The 22,039-nt window shown below is 41.5% G+C and overlaps 1 protein-coding gene across 7 annotated transcripts in view; it reads right to left on the bottom strand.

Moving 5' to 3' along the window:
* The window catches only part of col12a1b (collagen, type XII, alpha 1b), a 63,512-nt gene that overhangs the window by 38,939 nt on the left and 2,534 nt on the right, over positions 1–22,039 (bottom strand). For 4 of the 7 annotated variants that reach the window (XM_055506302.1, XM_055506297.1, XM_055506301.1 and 1 more), the window contains exons 3-21: positions 20,843–20,959; positions 19,467–19,610; positions 18,625–18,672; positions 17,671–17,934; positions 17,267–17,431; positions 16,592–16,765; positions 16,204–16,494; positions 15,473–16,075; positions 13,884–14,162; positions 13,518–13,793; positions 7,483–7,752; positions 7,075–7,341; positions 6,070–6,262; positions 5,732–5,856; positions 3,682–3,831; positions 3,395–3,514; positions 2,483–2,647; positions 2,006–2,152; positions 675–817 (exon numbers count right to left, since the gene is read on the bottom strand). In XM_055506302.1, coding sequence (XP_055362277.1) covers positions 675–817; positions 2,006–2,152; positions 2,483–2,647; positions 3,395–3,514; positions 3,682–3,831; positions 5,732–5,856; positions 6,070–6,262; positions 7,075–7,341; positions 7,483–7,752; positions 13,518–13,793; positions 13,884–14,162; positions 15,473–16,075; positions 16,204–16,494; positions 16,592–16,765; positions 17,267–17,431; positions 17,671–17,934; positions 18,625–18,672; positions 19,467–19,610; positions 20,843–20,959 — 3,941 coding nt within the window. The remainder of the gene's footprint in view (positions 1–674; positions 818–2,005; positions 2,153–2,482; positions 2,648–3,394; positions 3,515–3,681; positions 3,832–5,731; positions 5,857–6,069; positions 6,263–7,074; positions 7,342–7,482; positions 7,753–13,517; positions 13,794–13,883; positions 14,163–15,472; positions 16,076–16,203; positions 16,495–16,591; positions 16,766–17,266; positions 17,432–17,670; positions 17,935–18,624; positions 18,673–19,466; positions 19,611–20,842; positions 20,960–22,039) is intronic. The other 3 variants (XM_055506298.1, XM_055506300.1, XM_055506303.1) reach the window with 1 other exon arrangement.

The following is a 22,039-nucleotide window of genomic DNA, read 5'->3' as shown; positions in this document are numbered from 1 at the left end:
GCCTCTGAATAAAAGCCAGTCCTGGGCATGCGAAGACTCCAAGAGTCAGTTTTTAACCTGCCTTGTGAAATTTGCCACAAAAGATGAAATACACCAGAATAATAAACAACAGGCATTTATTTAAGTTTTGATTTCAAAGTCACTTTTTTCCCTAACTGGCAATATTTCATTGTCTAAAGAGTCACAGGTAGTAAATCAACTAAATAATTGGTTCACAGAAGAAAACGCAAACAGAATAGTTATCTGTTACAGTTTAAATGAGATCTAATGGGCCCCAAAGGGAACTAAAAAGCAGACAGCGGAGTACTGGTATGATTCAGGATCAGATCCAGTACTAACAAATGATGAACAAAGTTCTGAAGCACACAGAGCAGATTGTTCTAATGAAGTTCTATGGAACAAAGCAATTATCTGAGACTGTAACTGAAACGGTACTGCCTGCACACTCCACACTGTCTTGGTTCTGTTAAAATTCCTTTAGTTGTGTTCAGTTTGAACAAGACTATTGTTTGACAGCAAAACCAACCTGTGACGATCATTTTCTGGAAAGGACCTATGACCACAATTCTAAAATGTTTGCTTACTGATTTTACAGCACTGTTCTTCTTGTGTACAGTTTGTTTTCAGCTCCAGGTCTTGATAACTAACGGAGGGTAAAATAAGCTTCATCTCACTGTCAGTTCAGGTCCTCCTGCCGCTTTCATGTAGACGACGCGATACTTGTCCACGGAGCCACTGGGAGCTGTCCATGTGGCCCGGAAGGAGTGGTGGGTCACCTCTGAGGTCACCAGGTTGGTGGGTGCCTCCAATGCGTCTGCTGAAATGGAGCAAAGAAGAGCTGGATTATGAAGCATCATGTCAAGTCTTTCACACTCTGAACCTGGTTTCTACAAACCTGCCACCACTGATTGCTCCTCTGACAGTGAAGCTGATGGCCTGCCACATATGACAACTCCAGTGACAAAGTGTTCCTTTAAAAATGTTTTTCCTCCTGCTGTGCTGTAACTTATTTCTCCATTTCCGATAACAGATCTGATTTACACAAAGTTAATGTTCTTCCAGTGTGAAAGCTTCCATCGGATGCTTGAATCTGTGGGCAGTGCCCTTCAGTTGTTGAAGGAATCAAAATTGTCAGCTTAAATCCTTCTGTCATGGTAATCACGGAGATCTTCAGTTTTTCTATTCATGAGTAAAATTGATTTGTGAAAAACAGCGTAATGTTTACACTGAGTGCATTACTTCTACGCTGCACCTGTCAACTTTCATTAGGCTCATCAGTTAAATAGAATGAACGCAGCTGTGCAAAGCAAGAGCAATTTGCTGACGTTCATGCCTTTACTTGGACGGAAGGTTTATGTCGTCTTTCACGAGAACAGAAACGTCTCCTGCCCCGAGCATCTGTACAACCACCTAAATGCCTGTAGTAACATTGAGATAATGTATGTCTGTCTACTACGCTTTTGTGAATTCCGGAAAAGCTGAAAAACCAGCCATTACCAAACGTAAATCTGACTCAGTATAAGAATAAGATACAACCTTCAACTTTGTCACATATCTACAGAATTATGTGTTACTTTTGTCGTAACAAGTCAGTACTGAGCTGCTTTGAAGCCAGTGTTTAATTCAGAGCAGTTCTTTGCATTTTGAGAGCCAAAAACTCGGCTGTCAGCCAGGAAAACTGGCTCCACTGTGGCACCGACTCTTTGCTGGGTTACAACCAAGAACCACTTCTCTCAAGACCTGGATTATGGTGACCAACTATCTACACCGAGGCTTTTTTATAAACATCAAAATGTGCATCGTTTATCAGATTTGCTGAACTTTAGTGTTACTGAAGTAGTGGTTGATGCTAGGTAGCTAGCTAATGGCTAAAGCTAATGAAGAGCCCTTCCCATTTCACCAGAATAAAAACTTTTGTATGATCTTAAAGCAAATATTTGAGCTTTATCTGGAATAAGGAGCTTTTTGAACCTCATTACCAGCCAATATTTGACTTATTTCCTACCTGAACCTTTGACACTGTTGCAAAGATTGTCACTGAGGTCATCAACAATGTCCAACAGGAACTTGAAATCGTTGACGTTGTACATGTGAATTTCATCGGGATCGGTGGCAATGGACCTCAGCTCATTCTCATCAGCGTTCTTCACACCTAGAAAAAAAAGTCATTCAATAGATCTGTGCCTAACATATGCCAGACTAAAGTTTTGTTTCATAAAGAACTAATCTTTTTTTTTATTATTATTAGGTTGCTTATACTCAAGTAAAACATCTAGTTGGAGATATTTCTGCTAACATCAGTATTTAATGTCTCAAATGTCTTTCAAAACACATTTAAATTATAACTTAATCATCCTATAGATACTGTATCAACCTTCAGCACCCTGTAAAAGCAGCTGATTAACTACTGTATAACACTTTTTTGTGCTTTTGGGACGCAGAGACTGGATTTGCTGCTGCTGCAGCTGACAGCATCACTCACCGATGGCATAGAGCTCAATACCACTGTCTCTCAGTTTCTGAGAGTTGACAACAATTTCATCTTGGGACTTTCCGTCAGTGATCAGAACACCAATTTTGCGGGCCTCGGGTCGCTGTCCCACACTGGGTATGAAGTTGTTCTGGAGGATGAAATTCAGAGCCATTCCTGCGTGAAAAAAAAAAAAAAAAAATTAAAAAAATACATTTAATTAATGCATAAACAAGCCAGTGGCAAAAAAACATTCGACCCTTCCACCTTAATAAAATCTAAATTTATCAACAATGTCTGTGTAGACCAACACAATATTTTTATCCCTTTCCCATTCTTATGCAATTCAGCTATTCTATTCTTCGTGAGAGATCTGAAGTCGTGTGAGCAATAAAACTGGCATTTTTAAGGACACAGTAAAACAAAGTAGCTCTAACCCACACGTTCTAACGTGTTTTATTGACCAGATTCCACGGTTCAACACTCCTGACTTCAATTAGCTTTTATTGCAGCCATTACTTGATGATTTCATACTTTTCAACCAACTCTATAAATGTCTCAATAATGAATTCGATATGAACATGATTAGTACAATGATTTGTATGTTACTGGTCAAAATAAAATAAAATTTTAATTTAGATAAGGATGGGACCAAGTCAAGAGTACAAAAATGTAGGCTGTACTTTCCTGCCATACTGAAAACATTACAAGTAGTCAGTACTAGGACAAAGTAATCAATGTGGAGCCACAAATCAAGGCTGGAAACAGTCTTTTTATTATAATATTGACTGACTACATAACACCAAACCTAACAAATGGTGCTGTGTATGCCCTAGACAGACATGTTGTGATACGTTCTGGTATGTACTTGTTCAGATGATGGACACAAATTGGGGAAGTAAATTTGGACAGAGGTTAAATGACCTGTCATGGTGTTTCCTCCTTTGTATGGCAGGTTGTTGACGGCGTTCAGCAGGGATTCCTTGGTTGGGTGGGCATTGAGCTGCCACTCTGTCTTTGGGTCTCCACTGTATTGAGTCAGAGCTGAAAAAGACAGTGACATGTAGAAACCACAAACAATAAACCTACAACGTGTTGTACATGGAAGTATTTTAATGAAATCCTCACTACTCCAATAATTTATACAAACTGGGTAAAAGGGAGGCTAGTAGTAGTTACAGAGGCCAGTAGTACTGTAGTAACATCATTACCGATCTGGACCCGCTCAGGGCTGATGTCAAAGACGCTGACCATGCGAGCAATGAAGTTACGGATGGTTTTGAAGTTGATGCGGCCAATGCTCCAAGACCCGTCGACCAGCAGCACAATGTCGGCCTTGGCGTTGGTCTTGCACCTTGTGTCTGCGTAGACGTTGATAAAATGGAGAAATGAGCCACAGATTCACAGTTACAGGTGGACGTGAGTACACGTGACAACAAACCTTATGGGAAAATGAGAAAAGAGAAAGAAATGAGAACCAGAAAAAGAGGAAAAACTTCTCACAATCACAAAGGCAATATGTTCATACAGCATTACATAAGAAATAATTCACACTCGTATACATAGAACAGCTGTCATTTCGAGATGAACTGCTCTCTTTTTTTAGGGCCTTGTTTCTCCTCTCTCTCTCTTCACACAGAAGTCGTTGGGTCTTTCGATTCAGTGGAGAATGAGCTGTGTGTCTTCAAGCTGAAACTGAGGATGTGCTGTCCAGCAGGTCTCTGGCCTCCTGCTCCACACAGTTACTGCACATTTCTACTTCAGGCACCTGCAGGGTTGAAAAATGGCTGCTCGCCCTCTTTTCTAGGACAACAACAGACACCAAGCAGTTTAAAATCAAGGGTGTGCAACTGAAAACACAATGGGTTGAATTTCTCTGGTCTTTATTGTTTGCAGCAGGCTGCAGAAGCAGATGTTCGACGCCAAGAGTTGGATGCTTGGCTGCAGTCTGGTTCAGTTATACCACCACTGGTAAACAACATGCTCATGTGTCCCACTGACATCAATTAATAAAAACAGATGTCATAAACAGAGTCGGCTAATGTGCTGCAGTCGACTGCTGTGTCCGGTAATAAAATACCCAGCTTTGTCTGGTTCTTTCTTAATGTTTCGTTGTTTATTGTTGTAAGGCATCTCGTCACTGGACCTTAAGAAGCGGGGGTTCTCTAACAGCTCAAAGAACTACCAGGAACTCAAGGTAATTTTTTATGCTGACTTGTGAAAGCTGTTCTTGTTGTAATATGTTCTAATAGCTCTACCATTGCTTCCTCATTGTGACTTGATTTCATCTCTGCCAGACGTCTTTAAAACTGGGCTTATTCTCAGATAATGTAAAGCAACTCAACAAGTGATGATGGAAACAAGTAGAATTTCTCACTTCACTGTCAGGCTTTTCACACTTCGTTTAGGAGAGAATTTTTTAAACGGAAAAAATAATTTTATGACATTAAAAAGATTTTTAAAAAAACCTGTCCAGCTCTGCCAATCTGGATGGAAGCCTTCACTAAGCAGCCTGTCATGTGAGAGCCACGGTTTAATATGATAATCAATGAGTGTAACCTCGGTGGAACACAGCCCACTCTGTAGGCTGCTGGTCACTGTTCCCCATTAGAGCAGAAATTCCTGGCCAGGGTCAGCTCCTCCTTAGAGCCCTGTGTGAAGCATAACATTTTCCTAGCTGCATACGTCCTAGCAGCAGCTAACACACACACACAAGCTAATTGAGAGCAGAGCCATTTTCAAATTTTTGACTTTTGTATCACAAAGGAACATTTACTAGAGGCTGACCGCTATAGCATGTCCTCCTAGAGAAAATGAAGATGTACTGTATGTTTCCAGTGACACGTTTAATGTACAGCACATTGTGGGATGGCTGCTCACACCCACCCTGGTGAGGGAATGTGTCCAAGTGAGCAATTAATAATTGTTAGTGTCAACACTTCAGCGTGCGTCTATTAAGTATCTTGTCGTTTTGTTCTAGATCAGACTTCAGTGAAATATGAGGGGGGTGAGGAAATGCAAGCCAGCCCCCTCAAAGTAATTTTGCACTAATTAGAATCATCTGTGCTAATTTGCAGTCTGCGATTCCAGTCTGACAGTGACGTTGATTCCCCTTGACAACAAATAATTCAACATTCTGGCGGCACTTGCAAGTTCGACCACTGCTGTTATGAGGAGACTTAGCTCAGACAACGGCTGGTCTGCAGGCCTGCTAATGGAGTGTAGGCTGGGTTATAGAGTGATGCATTTGTCAGCTTTTACCAGCAGAGTCCAAAGGAGGAGGTTCAGGACCATCCATGAGTGTCGTCATCTCCTCTCCTGCCAAAGGCAAACTTTCCCCTCCATCAAACATCCCAAACACAGCCACAGAGTACCTCGTTTGTGCCCTGAGGAAAAAGAGGACAGCACTAAACCTCTACCAGTTTTTCATTATCTCCATTAAAACTAAGAGGATCTAGATTTTTATGGTTATCATTTGATACAAAACAAAACACATCACATGCGACATTTGATGCTACATAGGCACTAAAAAGAAACTACACTTCTCAACTGTGATGCGAAACTTTTGGTTCAAATTGCTCAAGAAAAATCTGTCTTACCGAAGTTCTTCCAGAACGATTGTGTTATCATAGGGGCCAACATGTAGCTCTCCCAGGTCAATATCATCCCCTGTGGGGTGAAAGGTCACCTTGTAGCCCCTAACATCTCCAGGTGCTGGATCCCAGGAGACTCTGAAACTGTCCTTGGTGGGCTCTGAGGTCTGGAGGTTCCTGGGAGGCTTATATTGTGACACTGAAATAACAGGACCCCACAAAAAAAATTACAACGTCAAGCTCTGACAAAGGTTTTACAAATCAGCCAAACTACTGAAGCCAGTTTCTCATTAGTCCATAATACAATTCCTGGTACCTGGTGCCAAAAGCTCAGTATCATGCTGTGTGTTAGTAATAGTAGCATGTGTGCAACTGTGATTTTAATGTCAAAGTGAAAAGGTCACTGATTTGTTGCGGTGCAGCACCTGTAAGAATGAAATACTCAATTTAACAAGTCGTTTAAACTCCACATTATGACACAATGGAAAAACATGGTGATTGACTTGTGTTAACATTTTTGCTGGCACAAATGTCAAACGCAGCATTTTCAGGTTTTAAATACATTTAACTGGAGAACGTCTGGGAGGCCAGTTAAGACAGTCATCTGCAGCTTGGAAATGATTTAACAATGTTTGACACTTAACCTGGAGTCAAATAAAGATGAAGTGAATGTGGTGTTAACCAGCTGGAAGAGCTCTGCCCTGCACTGTCACCTGATGGCCATTCAAGGTCAGACACATCAAAAGCGTGGCCTGTACTGAGTGCACACATACAGTATGTGCAGCTTTAAAAGGCTGCAGGCTTGTGCTTTCTATTTTGTATAGTGTTGAGTCTAAGACTAGGCATTGTCCTTCCTGAAGCTCCATAATTAGGAAATTAGTTAATGGTTAAACACTGACCCCCATCTCAGCAGCAGGTTTTGAGTGACTTTGAGTTTAAACGTCTTGGTTAAGATGGAAATGTTTCTGCAGTGTACCGTCACTCAGTGGGTTGAATTATGGACCAACGTACGTGTCTCTCCTACTCCTTGCCTTGCTTTTCCTTCCCCGCGCTTGTAGATGGGGTGGACGGTGATGTTGTACTTGGTCAAAGGCTGCAAACGCTTCATGACGGTGGAGGTGGCCGTGGCAGGGATCTTCAGGGCTACTTCTTTGCCTCCACTGCTTGGGACATACTTCAGGCGGTAGTTGACCACCCTGCCCGGCGCTGGAGTCCACGTGACCTTCATGGTTCGCTCCGTCTCATCTGACACAATCAGTCTTTTACCAGCAGCAGAGGCTAAAAAACGAGAGCATATGAATCCTTGTTAGAAATGTTATCTGGTTTACTTAAGCTCCAAGGTCTCTGTTACAAGATCCCCGCAATTACTTAACACGCAACATCTGATGGCCAGAGCTGCGGTTGTTCTGTTTGTCTTACCATCTGTGGTTTCCTCCCCAGCGAGTGGGCCGCTGTCTGTGTGACCGTACGAAGCAACAACAGACACCTGGTAGAGTGTTTCTGGGGTCAGCCCTTCCAGGACTGTGCTGGTAATGTGCCCTGGCACCGTTTTCTGTCCAGCCTCCTCAGAAAACTGTGACTTCCATCGAACCCGGTACATCTTGACATTTCCTGGTGCTGCTGTCCATGACGCCTTAAAGCTGGTGTCTGACACATCGCTGGTGACCAGATTTTTAGGGGGTCCCACATCTGAGCAAACAAAACAGCAGGGACATATTCAGGAAAATCAAGCAGCAACACTTTTTCTGGCACTATTATGTTTTGGAGGAAAAGTATTAAAGACCCTCTACCCCAGCCACACATTTAACCATCACTAACGTTAGCATCCATAACCACTTTTTACTGTTTCAAGCCGGTATTTTTACATTTGTGTATTTCTGTCTTTAACTGAAACCTGTTATGTCCTAATGACAGAGCTGAGAAGGTTCTGTTAAGTGTTTGTAAGGTTTTAGGAGAAAAACATCCTCCCTTTGAAACACGTGATCAGACGAGTGGACAGCTCATCGCAGCTATAAAGCGCTGAAGAGACACGAGGGAGCTGTCCAAGATGAATGCCTTTATATAATTCTGAGGACACTTCGGAACATAACGTCTTCATTAGTGAGTAAGGAGCCGTGGGAGTCAAAAGACATAAAACATGCAGAGAAGCAGCTGAGCTACTGAGACAAAGGGACATCACAGGGTTTTAGGAAACTGCTTCATTTTATCCAGCGATTGCCACAGTCTTTCTCCCTACGGGTTCACTTTGTTAGCTGGTCTCCAGTTAAATATGTGGGTACCCAAACGTTCTTGTTTGTTTCTTCAAGATGTTATGAACCTTGAAATGTTTGACAGCCTAACTGAAAAATACATTTTTATGTCTGGGTACTTACTTTTGTAGCTTTGGCCATTATTTCTATTTAAAGCAGGAGCTGGTTTGTGAATAATTTGGCATTAGTTTTACCAGTCCCTTTCTCAGGCTCAGTGTTTCACGTCTGTGAATTCATTGTGCTGATGGTCATCAATAAAATCCTCGATAAAGACCAATGAGCCATTTCCAGAAGTAGCTGTGCACGGCCACACCATGACGCAACCAGCACCAGCTTTGATTTGGACCAGGAGCAGAAGCTTTTTCACCCCAAACTCTAGCCTTTTAATGGCATTGGTAGAGGTTAAATGAGTTCATACTTTTATGGCTCATCCATGTTCAATCTGGCTTTGTGATTCTCACTGCCGAGAGGTTTGCATGTTCTGGTTGGTGTCCAATTTCCACTTGTAAAAGACCTGGTGGCTCCTGAGACCACGGCTCTGTAGAGGCTGTTGGTGATGTCACCGGACCTCTTGATCCTGCTCACTCATGGTGGCTTTACTGCACCAATACACAGCCTCACTCTGTGTGTGCCACCTAAAGTTGAGTTGGAGCTGAGTTACTCCTTAGTGACTCTCAAACACAATAGAGAAATCACTGACAAATAAACGTATCAGTGAGGATTAGTCCTTTAGCCGGAAGACATTTTGTCTAGTGGCAACACTTCTGTAACTCCCGTTCTAAGGCTCTAAGAATAATAAATAAATAAGGTTATGAATAATTTTAGAGAAGCAGGAGGTGAAAGGTTGATGACAGCATGACCAGAAGAGGCACTGGAAAGGCTGTTTATCCGATGTGAAAATTACTGTACCACAATAAATCAACCCCAGCTATGCAGTCGAGTTCGAAATAAACTATACTATTTTAGGTTTTGCCAATTGATGCAGCTCTTTAGCAAAATGGAAAATATTCCTCTTTTCCAACTGTAAACATTTCTAAAACTGGCAGAAACTGAACCATCTATTTGTCTCACAACAATAGAAAAATAACAACAGAAAGAAACTAATTTAATTCTAATACTAGAATACAATTTAACGTAATAATCTTTAAAAAAAACATGTTAGGAAAAATAATGTTTCATTTTTCATGTTGAGAAGCAAATCCTTAAAACTAAAAGTATTAGTAGCTTCATTCAGCCTTCACTGATTTAATGCGTAGATGTGTGCAAATTGACTAATAAAGCTATATATTTTACTCAAACTTTCTTTAGGCCAAGCCTTTCCCAGACTCAACTATGTCTGAAACATGTTTACATTTACTTGCTGACTGTATAAGTATAGTTGCATTTTGAGCTAATATTTGATGTGCTGCTCAGCTGTTGTCAGCCACTGGCTCAGACATGACAGCAGACATCATTAGTGGGAGCTGGGAGCTCTCCATGGCTGCTGCAGTGTTTTTTTATTTTAATCAGATTCAAGGAATACTGTCTCTCAAAGGCAGAATTCAAATTTGGATGCTTTTGAACTTACCAACCACAGAGAGACATCAGATGGAGTACGGACTGTCTGGCGCTCTGCAGATGCAGATCCTTAAAACATTCAGAGCTAAATTTCCACAGCAGATTTAATGCACTAGAGTCTTTCCACAGACAGCTTGGTGCAGGAATGACAGCGTTCACTCATGCCCCTGCTGAACTGTTTAACCTGTACAAGCACTGGTCAGCTTCCATACAAATGCTATCCTTTGGCTTTGCAGCATCTAATACCTAGTTCTAGCAACAGTCTATGCTTTTCAAAGCTTTTTACTTCTGATCTGTCACACAGATGAGAAGGAGCCTTATGGTCACAGTGGAAAGTTCACAGCTCATTACGTTGGGTAAACTTGGCCACTTGACACATTACATCTAATGTCAGCCATTTATAGCAGGACAGCAGTTATTATACAGGTGGCCCAGGTGAAGAGAGAGAAAAATTGAACCATTGAACAAAGGCAGTATTACTGTCAGTGGATATGTAGAAATTACTACAACGAAAACAGCACAGATGAAGGGAGGCAGTGGAATGCAGTCAGACGGTCAGACACTCCTTTAATTGCAGACATAAAATAAAACCTTATCTCAAGACATGTTTGGACGACACCTCCTACTCCTTTACCCTACTTTTCAGTGCTTTTATATAAGACGTATCAAGCTCACCACTGTAATATTTAATCACGTGTTTTGGCCCAAAGATTCACTACCGCCACCTATAGTATATGTCTTTATGTCCACCTCCTCCCAACCTTGACCTCAGAAGTCACTCCTAATAACTAGGGAAAGTCTGAAAACAACAGATTGCGTAGTGTCAATACATTATCTTTATATTTAAAACCTCAAGTGTTTAGTTATTTTAAAAACATTTTGAGGTCAATGGAAATGAATTACATAAGAACTGCACGATCATCAATCTAACAATACGTTTGCTCTCTGGCAAATCCTGAACCCTGTGTCTACAGTTATATAAGTTTTTCCATCTCACAGTCCTGGGATCAGGAGGTCCTGGTTAATGTCAACTCTGATGGGTTCTTCCAACAATTGCAGCTGCAGGTCAGGAGATGTTAGCGTCAAACAACTGAGCAGATGAACCACATTTAGCTCTACTGTGCTATTGTTCAGAAAAACACTAATACTGACAACAGAACAAAAGTACACAAAAAGATCAGAACACTGCCAAAACCAGCAAGTTACAAAAAGGATGTTTCCCAATTTACAGTAGCTCACATTTGATCATGTTATTTTATTAGATCTACTGAAGCATAACGTGAAATTTTAAATAAAAAGAGGGATTACAGCGCAGCCAGCGGGGTTCTTCATTAAACATCTGAACAGGTTTCTTCCTGCCTCTGATGTGGACCAAAACCAGGGATGTCTTGAGGCCCTACCAGTAATAACACTAAAGCAGGCCATGAATGCAACGCAGTGGATGGAATACAGCAGGCTGTGCCAGTACGTGCCCGACACACCAAACATCAGAGGAAACAGCCATGGGAGACGAGGAAGACGGGCAGCATGAAACAAGGTTTCATGGAGACAGAGGCACAAACAGAGGAGACAGCGACAGGAGTGAGTCAAGTCTTCCCTGCTCCTCCTCTCCTACAGCCCTGCTCCCCGCTAGCTTACATTCCTGTCCAGTCTTGCTGTTTCTCCTCTGTGGCTGGCTGCTGTGGGCACTGTAACCCCATATACACGCCTCAAACAGGTCAGGTTGAAGGAGCCGTGGTTATGTCCTGGTGGCTGTTTGAGGCTAAGAGCTCTCAAATTGTGATGACGTTTTACTGTGAGCCACCTGGGTTGTTTTTCCTGGGAAATTCTCCCATGTACGCTGAAGTGCAAATATAGTTGTCATGATTGTGTACAACATGTGAATGATTATAGTCACATCTAGCTTAGTTTCGGCAACATGTTTAGTCCAAAGGTTCTGTTCAGTGGCAACTGGACTCTTTGTCTTAACCTGCCATCCAAAACCACAGCTTACATTAAAGCCACTTTTTTCTCTAATGCAACTCAGAAAAAATGGAGCAAAGAGCTTATTATGTGCAATACATCTATTGCAACACAGGACAGGAGGCAAAGATCAGAAACAAGGATATTGTATCAAGTCATACTGTAGTTCTGAGATAGTCATGGCACGGTAAACATCATGATGGAAGAAACAGTTATAAAGAACATAAGGGGAGAATAATATAAATCCATCTGAGAGGCAGCTGGGTGTTTCATGTCAAAGAGGTGCAAGCTGGGATTAATCCTGTCTGTTTTTATAAACCAACTAAACTAAAAGAAACATGACCTCAGACAACAAGCAGCTGTAAACTAGGATGAAGGTGAACAGGACACACTGACTGATAAACAAATGGTGTTGCCATGTTTATCTCTAGTTGCATCCTCAGCTCTGTGGCTGTAGGTCCATAATCATACATAACCCCTCCCTAACAACGCTAAACCCAACCACCCTCACTAGAAGTTTCTCCATAAGATAATGTCCTCAAATTACCAACAAAACAATGACTAACAGCATTAACCAGAATCTAAAAAAGTTTTTAATTTAATTCAACTTTTCCTCATCATTGTTTATCACCTTTGAGAACATCTTGACCCAATTTCCCAGCACTCTTTGCTTCTGTCTGTTTCCCATTCCTTTCCCTTTAAGGCAGCGCAGCCCTGATGAGGAGCTCGATGGGTGGTTGTACTGACACTTAAGGGCTGGGAGTTCACTTTCCACTGGGGTGAAGAGTGTGTGGACTCTGGCACTCCCAGGCAACTTTGCAATACAAATCAAAACCAAATGACAGATGGTGATGACTTCACTGACATTCCTAAACAGTCTCAACATAGCAAAACATAGAAAGACAGCATGAAACTACAACATTTTGAAGAACCCATATTTTCAGATTTCTGTCATTTTGCTCATTCTGCATAATTTTGGAAACTGTTGTTAGAATCTGTTGAGTATTTAAACAAATGACCTAATTACTACTCAGATTTAAGAAGCTGTAGCACTCAAGGACAGGTAATCACTCTGCAGTGAATTCATACGGACAACAGAGATGAACTAAATTTTGATCAAAAGAACCATAGAAGTCCAAGTTGACAAAGAACAAAGCCCAATGGGCACATGTCTTTGTGACACAACAGCCACATGTAGGAACGAGACAAAGGAAAAAGTAACAACAGAAAGTGGTCAGGAAAACAGACACAGCCCAAGGCCCAAAGACAGAGCGCGTCAGAGGAATCCAGTAGTGTGGACATATACTGACAACTTCCTGGTAATGTCCTAACATCTGCAAAACAGTCCTAAACCCAGACTAACTGATCATAGTGTCCACCTTCTCCAACATCACCCCTTACATCTAAAGAAATCAGGAAACCCACTCAGGAAAACACTTCAAATAGCTATCTTAGAAAATTCTACATTCTATTCTCTTTTAGGGCAAATTTAAAATGATAAACTAAAGCTTTTCCAGAGAACAGTATGTACTTTCATGAACCTGGTGTCTGATGACTCTTCGTATGTAAATTATTTTAATCGTTAGTGCTTGACTATCTATACAGTGTAATTATACACTGTAAATGGAGGATACAAAAGTGGACATTTTGCGCTCCAGGCAATGCAGTGATTCAAAGATCAGTTACCTTCTTTGGTGGTGCCGTCAGTCTGCTGTGTCACTCCAGGTCCGGACCGGTATTCAGGTGTGACAGTAACACGGTAGGTGGTTTGAGGCTGGAGCTTCTGGAGCACAATAGTTGTCTCGCTGCCTACTGTGGTCGCCTCCAACCTCGAACTGTCGCCCCCTACGGGTTCATAGGTCAACCGGTAGCGTGTGACTGCTCCTGGAGCAGGCTGCCATGACACTCTGAGGCTGTTTGTTGTCTCTTCATTTACTCTCAGATTGCGCACTGGGCCTTGCTCTACAACAAACAAGGTTGTGTTTGAGTGTTCATTCAGTTAAATACAGTAGCTTACATAAAAAGCTAAATGTGTTGACTCAGTATAAATACCTTCTAATGTGGTCTCGTAGCCTTTCAAAGGCAAGCTTTGCCCTTTCTCGTACTGAGCATAAACGTTGACTTCGTAGAGGGTGATTGGAGTGAGGTGGGGGAGGAGGGCAGTGAGCGTGTCCCCAGGCACAGAGATAGACACGTAATGTCCATCTGTATCATCAGCCGGCTTGAACTTCACCAAATAGGACTCAACATTTGTAGCGTCGATTTCCCATGAAGCTCTGAAGCTCCTGGGGCTAACGTCTGAGAAGGTGAGGTCTCTGGGCTGGACTAGTTCTGTAGAGAGCGTGGGGGAAAGCCAATATTAGTCAAACACAAGTAAACATATGTAAGTTCCCAGGCTGACTAAGATCTTAGCAAAATCTGACTCATTAGGATTTTGATTGTAAAGATGTTTTTGCAATAATTTCACACAATAACTTCTCTTCCACATGCACTTTTTTAGACTAACCTTTAACATAGAACAGAAATATATACTATATACTATATAATATAGTATTGTTTTTATTTAGTTTAGAGAATATTACCTAAGAACCTAAAAATACTGATGCCAGTGAAGCCAGACCTTCAGAATGGTAAAGGCTGCTGTGAAATGACTCGTTATGAGAGCTCTCTGACTCATTATATGAGATGAAAGCTGCGGCTGGGCTTCTTTTTCAAGCTTCTGTGCACTTCTATTTGTTGACATAAAGTCATTATTATATAAGAATTATATAATCAGAGTTGGTGAGTCACATTCTACACTGGAAGCTCAGTTTGGCAAAGTAAAGCAGCACGATTAATTTTTAGTTTCTAGCGGCTTCAAATGAAAGTAACTCATTTCACTTGTTTAAACTTGACTGCCAGATGTTCAGGGGGTTTGATGATTTCAGTACCAAGAATGCGTTTCATAGTCAGGATTTGTTTATGGACACATGATGGACAAAACACCTGACGTTTTGAATTGTTCTGATGTGATAATAAAAGGAGTCATCTGGTGCTCCAACTAAGTTTAAACAAGTGCTAAGACCAACCACTACGTGACCCAGTTGTGTTTCCACATGCAGGAACTCTCCCTGCCCTTGAAAGATCAAAAGGTGGACATGTGTTTCACACATTGAGGTAAAAGCGGGTTCAGTTGAAAAAGATGCTCTTGGAAAAGTGACATGAAAGTAATTGTCTGCATATGGAAGACTGCTGGTACTGGTTTGCACTGGGTAGAGTTACATCTGAATGCTGTAGTAATTAATTGTTAAAATGTTGTTTTGATCACTGCAGATGTTCCACACAGTGCTCATATACAGCAGGACTAGCGTTGTATTGTACTGAACAACACTGCAACATTGGTACTAGCTCAATATATTAAATAAAATCAAACTAATAATTTCTGCTCTGCTGCTAAAGCTACAATATGGTTTAGGTTTACCAAGTGAGCAACTGCCAGTAATAACAACAACAAAATTGTTGTTCTGAAATATTGGGAAAACAACCAATAATTGATGAGCAGAGGAAATTTAAGCACATATTAAATCTTTATATAATCCTAATGCAACAACAAAACAAAGAAGACTGTCATCGGCATAGAGGATAAAAGCAGTCTTACGTACGTCTCTGGTAGATGTTGCGAAGTTCCTGTTCAATTCTCAGGCAGATGGATTGTGTAAGTTCTTTGGAAATTCTCTGGAAGGCATCGAAGTCCTCCACAGTATACACATGGGTCTCTGTAGGCATATTGGCAATGGCCTCAAGCTCAGATCTTACAGCATCCTTAACGCCCACTGCAAAGATCTCCACGTCTGCATTTCTGAGCTTATTTGCCGGCTCCCGAAAGGCATCCGACGACTTTCCATCAGTGATGAGGATGGTGACACGGGGAACATTTGTGCGAGCCCCTCGATTAGCCTGGAAGATCTTCTCCCTCACGAAGGTCATGGCCTTTCCAGTGTTGGTAGAGCCTCCTCTGTACGGGAAACTCCTCACTGCCTTGACCACAGCACTCAGGTCATGGTGCGTGTTCAGGTAGAACTCTGTGTGAGGGTCCCTACTGTACTGGACCAAGCTGATCTGAACCTTATCTGCCCCAATGACAAAAGCGTTCACCAGCACCTCCAGGAAAGCTCGTACTTTAGCAAAGTTGTCCAGGCCAATGCTGTAGGAGCCATCAACCAGAAGTACGACATCAGCTTGAACATCCACGCCAAGAGAACATTCTAGATGGGAAAACAAAACGTTCAGTTGATGGACAAGATGCTTATAAAGCTGCTGAAAAGCTCCTATAAAAATATGCAGTGAAAAAAATTGAAAATTAAAAGTAAAAATAAAAGAATGTTATACTCACCCAGTGACACTTTAACGGGCTCGGTCTTCTGCAAGGCCACGATGGGCTCACTGGGTGTCAGACCCTTCAGTGCTAACAGGCTGATCTGGTACTCTGTATCTGGAGAAAGATCTCTGACTACCACTGTGGTCTGGGTGGAGCTCACGTACAGCTCCTGCTGCCTGCTGCCAGTAATCATGGGAATCACCTGCACCTTGTATCCAGAAATGTCCCCGATTGAGGCATCCCAGGACACCCGCATGGACTTGGAGGCCACCTCCAGGACTTGGAGGTTAGAGGCGGGTTCAACAACTGCAACATAAAAAAATATAAGAATCAGGTATTTGTGCCATTAATGTACACAAAATAATCTCAATAGGGTTAGTGCCATCTTTTTACCACATCTCACCTTCTTCTCCGCTCACATCCACATTAAGCTGATTGTCGATGCCAGTGCACACCCGATCAATAAGCTTTTTTTGCACATTCTTGATATTTTCAAATTTGGCAACACTATAAACATGGTCACTGAAAGGAGGGGAGGCCATTAAGTTCATCTCTTCTCTGTCGGCATGTTGGACACCTAGGAAAAAATATAAAACATGTTTCAGTGAATGTATATTTGATGGTACTTTTTACATTGACCATTACAGACCATTTACCATTTTCTATAATCGGAATACTTCCTATTAATAATAATTATAGGTAATTAATTTAGAAATTCTATCTCTGCTCTCATTGGATTACAGTATCTTGGTATGAAGTGTTAGACTTTCAAATGACATGTGACTCCTATAGAAATATTATGACCTGTAAAATTCTTATCACTTCACTTTTAAACGACCTTGGAAAACTAGTCCTCTCTATAACACCATCATCTAATTACGTGGAAAGTCTGACAGTGTAGCCTGAGCATAAACATAGATAAAACCTGCTATCACTCGCTTGTAATGTTAATGATGTAGGAATTTAACCTTGTTCTGTTATTACCTCATCACAGGTTCTGTTACAAGCAGATGAAAGCATTAAATACAGATGGAAAATGTAAGAAGTGCTATGTAATAAACTAGTTCTGGCTTCGTACCAAGGACAAAGATCTCCACCCCCCTGTTCCTTAGTTGCTTGGCATAGATCTCCACCGGATCCTCAGATCTGCCATCGGTGATGATCACCAGTGTTTTAGGAAGACCCTCCCTGGCTCCGGCCGCCTCGGTGAAAGTGTTAGTCAGGACGTAGTTGAGGGCATTACCTGTACATTTCACAGTGACTTTAGTCTAAAAGTACCTTTAAGTACCATTTATCTGCAAGAAAGTTTCTGCAAGATGGGTCTTAATTTCCATATAAAGTAAAATAATTCACAAACCTAAACCAATTTTCTTCTATTATTGGTATTTGCTATATTCTTAAATAGGGCATGACAATTATTGGTATGACACGTAAAGCTTTAATTTCTACAAAAACAAACATTACTTCATATTATCATTGTACCTGTCCTGGTGTCACCTCCTTTGTATGGAAGCGAACTGATGGCCCGCAGCAGTGCAGGTCGCGTCAGGTGTTCGTTCAGGTTGAATTCAGTTCTAGTGTCGCTGCTGTACTGAACCACACTAACTCTGGTTTTGTCTTCACCAATCTGAAGGGCACTAACCACCGCAGAGATAAAGTTGCGTATGTATTTGAAATTTACTCTGCCAACACTCCAGGAGCCGTCCACCAGGAACACTACATCTGCAATGGCACTCACAGGACATTCTGGGAAAAAGGTAAAAGGATGTGGAGAAGCAAAGAGGATGAGAACAACTTTAGCATATTCTTAAATACTAGGCATCTGTTACTTAAGATGGCTAATTACCGCTTCTGTAAAAAGCAAATATGGGTTCATGTCAACTAATGAATGATAAGAATTTTTTTCAATTACTTAGTAAAAGGTTCACACGTTACACTAACTAAAATTATATTTTACTGTTAGGCAGAGTCTCTCCCTTTGAATCCTTTTTTCCTCTCATGAAAACAAGGAAAAATCAGCGCAGGCTCGTCATCGTCTGCCTAACGGGTCCAGGGAACCAGCGGAAGCACTCTTTTAAATCAGTATCTGTAATGGTTTCCACTGCTCTCAGCACTTTAGGGTTGGGCTCTTAACTCACTCCCTCAGCTCCTCCGGCAGGCTTAAACCCCACCTACAACCTACAACTGAGCATGTGCAGCTTACCTCACATTGGCATAATTGACTGGCCCAGGTTCAAGCCGATGACCAAATACTTTAGAGATTTATGAGAGCCTAATTTTGATTATAGCTTTACAATGGCGCGTTATGTGGTTGGAGGATCCCTTTTCTGCTGAGATCACACTGATGGACACCACCCAATAGTAAAGAAGTCAAAGAGGTATTACAGCAAGTTGAACAGGAAAGGAAAAGCTATGCAAATGAAGAAAATAACTTACTGGCTGAATCTGATAAGTCTGGTTTTCTGGAAGCTCCACTTGACTCAACTGAAAAGCAATAACATAAGTGTGTTATTAAAACACACAATGTTCTGTTAAATGTATCCTCAAAAATCCTTTACGTAATGTCATGTTCCTGTGAGCCAAGCATTCAAGTTGGACCAAATTATACTCTTTTTGTTTCAATATATGATGGTATTTGTCTCACTGGACATTTCTTTTGCAACAGTTCATCGCTGCACATACATTAAATGTGTGAAAAACTAGCTCTCAAATGGGGAAATTAAGGAATTGATGTCATGGGTCTTGACAGATTCCCAGGAAGTCTCCAAAGCTCAGAGGGTTTCTTACACCAGTGTACACAGAATTGCCAAGCAGACAAACCTGACAGTGAGCAGAGAACTCTGACAATTCTGAGGATCTTAACAGCTACTTGTGCTACTTTTGGAAACTGCAGGTTGCAGTTTCAAAATGAGGCTACAGCTGAACAGCTGAATTTCCTGATTACTGAAAACTGTCCAGATGTTTTTATCCTTGTGCAAAATTAAATCTACCTTTCCTAAGATTAAGAATAAAAATTAAAATGAAGTGGAATTTTAAACATTTAACTGATGAAAACTGATGAAAATCTGTGATCTGTGTTTGACAAACCTGCAGTGAAATGACTTTCAGTGAAACCACATAGTGGCGATCTCATCCTGAGGTCACTAAATATTGTATTTCCAGGTGTTGTCACTTTTGGTGTTGGCCTCTTGCTGCCAACACTGACCAGCTAAGAAACCTGAGCAGGGTTTGGATGGACGTCTGGTGCTAGTTTGCACACACAGGGGACACTGACTCACGTGTGATCTGGCCGGAGATGGGCAGACTCTCCTCTGATCCTGCATATGCTGATATTGTTACAACATAATCCACATCTGGACTCAGGTCTGATATAGAGGTTTTACTCGCAGATGCAGGCAGAGTAAATTCCTTTGTCGGTTGATCTACAAAAATGCAAAAAGTCAGAGGGAAGCTATTAGGAAACTATTGCATTACTTCATTTCTCCAAGACTCAAAACAGGGATTCAGAAAAGCCTGAATCCAACTATAGACCTGAGGACTGGAAGAGCTGTGTAAACACAACAATATGATTGAATTTAATGAAAACATTTCGCATTATGAATCAAAACAAATTATTGTAACCCTTCAATACCCTCAAATCTCCCATTAAGTGTAATTATTTCCTTTAAATTACTCACTTCAAACTAATGGGTTTTATTCATGGCTTTCCTCTGGATTTCATAAAGTCCATCAAACAAGACCATATCATTTATTATTCAACAGACAGTCACGCTTTACAAACGTCTGTTACTAGCATCGTTTAGCTGAAGTGCGTATTTAAGCTAGTCTAGTTCTGTTACTAGTAGCAGGTTTAACGCCGGTAAGCGTTTAGCATCAATTAGCTAGCAGCACACCTGTTACACCTGACAGTAAGTTACGTTTATTGATACGTGATGATGTTATTCCTGCCAATGAACGCAAACTAGGCATCTTACAGGAACCTACTTTCCTGCCGAACGAAGACACTCGCTGTTTTGTAAAAACTGCCGCTGAACTAACAACTTTGCCGCTTCTGTAAATTCACCCGCCGCAAATGCGAGGAGATGGAGATGGTACATTCCACTGTGGGGGTGCATGGAACCACATTACACGGCGCTTTGGGCAAGGAACGTGGAAATATCTCTTCTTTTTTGCTTGTAACAATAAGACCAACACGGAGAAGGTTAATCCATAAATTATTCTTATTTAATTTTTATATTCTCTTAGGTGGTGGAAATATCTTTTCTTCAAACACCCCCACACAGTAACGGGTTTGAATGTAGCCAGACTAGCGTAAAGCTATGAAGGAAGCTAATTAGCTAGTACTTAACTGTTTAGTTTGTCACACAGTAGTTACCTAACTTTAATTAACTTTTTTTTTTTTACAGTTTTTGTATGTGTTTGAGATCCTTTTTGTCAAACAGAAGCTGCTGTCAGACAAACCTTGCAGCTGATGATTACTCCTCATCTTGCTGGCTATAATGTTTTATCGGTGCTTTTCCGTGAGTTTTAACGTTAGAGGACTCGGGGCCAAACATGTGTCTGCAGAAACCTTCATGTAATTGCAGGGAGTGCTGAGTCGTGCCGGTTTATGAGGCCGGGCAGGACGCGACTCGCAGCTTTCATCAGAACCCACCTGTGTCTGAGGTCACTCGTATCCTGTAGCCCTGGATCCTCGACCGCGGCCTGGTCCACATCATCTGCACCGTTTTCTCATTTAAAATTTTAAACCTCAAATCTGACGGCGAGTCGACTGTGGAGAGAGAAGAGCAACGCAGTTAGCGCTGCGCTTTGAGGAGGTGCGTGGACTACAGTGGTGAATGTGAGGGATCTGCCAACGGTCAACACTTCTGGGGTGAAGTAACACAAGTTGACTGTTGGAGCAAACGACACGGGACGAACCGAGGCACAGATGTGACGGACGCCATTTTGGTTAAAGAAACGGCGCTGGACGTGTGGCTAGTAGCTAGTCCACGACTCAAGCAACAACACAACGAGACAGCAAACAAAACAACACAACACGGTAGTCCTACATTAGAACACTGACCAATACAAATGAACAGGGCAGGAAGATTGACCTGCATGGAAGCAAATACATTTGAATTTGAAACCAAATTCTGTTCAGTATTTAGTTGTAATCGCTACTGAAACTGCTGTGAATTAAACATCTGGGATAATAATTGATCAGACCTGTGCGTCGCTGCTTCCATACACGTAAACAGCTTTTGGTGAATTAGTTGTTACTTTAATTTTGGAGACAAATGAAATGTTCCCACCCTGTCCATAAAGTCCCACATGGACTGACTGCCGTCCAGCAGACGTCCATGACCTCAATCCAACTCAGGACGTTGAATTGACCACAAAACGAGAACACGCTGAAGCTGTCCAGTGTTGATTGTACAATGGATAAAGAGCTGATTGGTTGCTTCCATCGCCTCCATTGCAAACCTCATAAAAGAATACACAGCGTCTGCGTAGACGCGTGTACGTCTTTTTTGCTTGTGTTTCCTAAAATCTGCACCAGAGGTTCTTAAACTATTAGAGATCCCTCCTGGAAACGTTGAAAAGTCTACATTTGAGGATCTGCAGCAATTTAAGAACAACTGTGGGGTTTTGTGCTGTTAACCAACAAACAAGCTCAAAATACACACAGACTGAAGACTTGACTCATGACTACAGACACAGGATCATGCATGTGTACATGAAAAGTTGTTTTCAACAACTTGGAGCACTGGACAAAATGTTTCCATGTACACATACCTTCTTTCTGTAATATTTTAAAATGATATTCTTCAGGTTGGGGTGCAGGTCCTACTGTCTGGATCTAGCTTCC

This window comes from Betta splendens, chromosome 24 (assembly GCF_900634795.4).
Source record: "Betta splendens chromosome 24, fBetSpl5.4, whole genome shotgun sequence".
NCBI classification, from domain to species: domain Eukaryota; kingdom Metazoa; phylum Chordata; class Actinopteri; order Anabantiformes; family Osphronemidae; genus Betta; species Betta splendens.
Note: the sequence above shows the minus strand (reverse complement) of the source record. Positions and strands in the feature narration are given on the sequence as shown.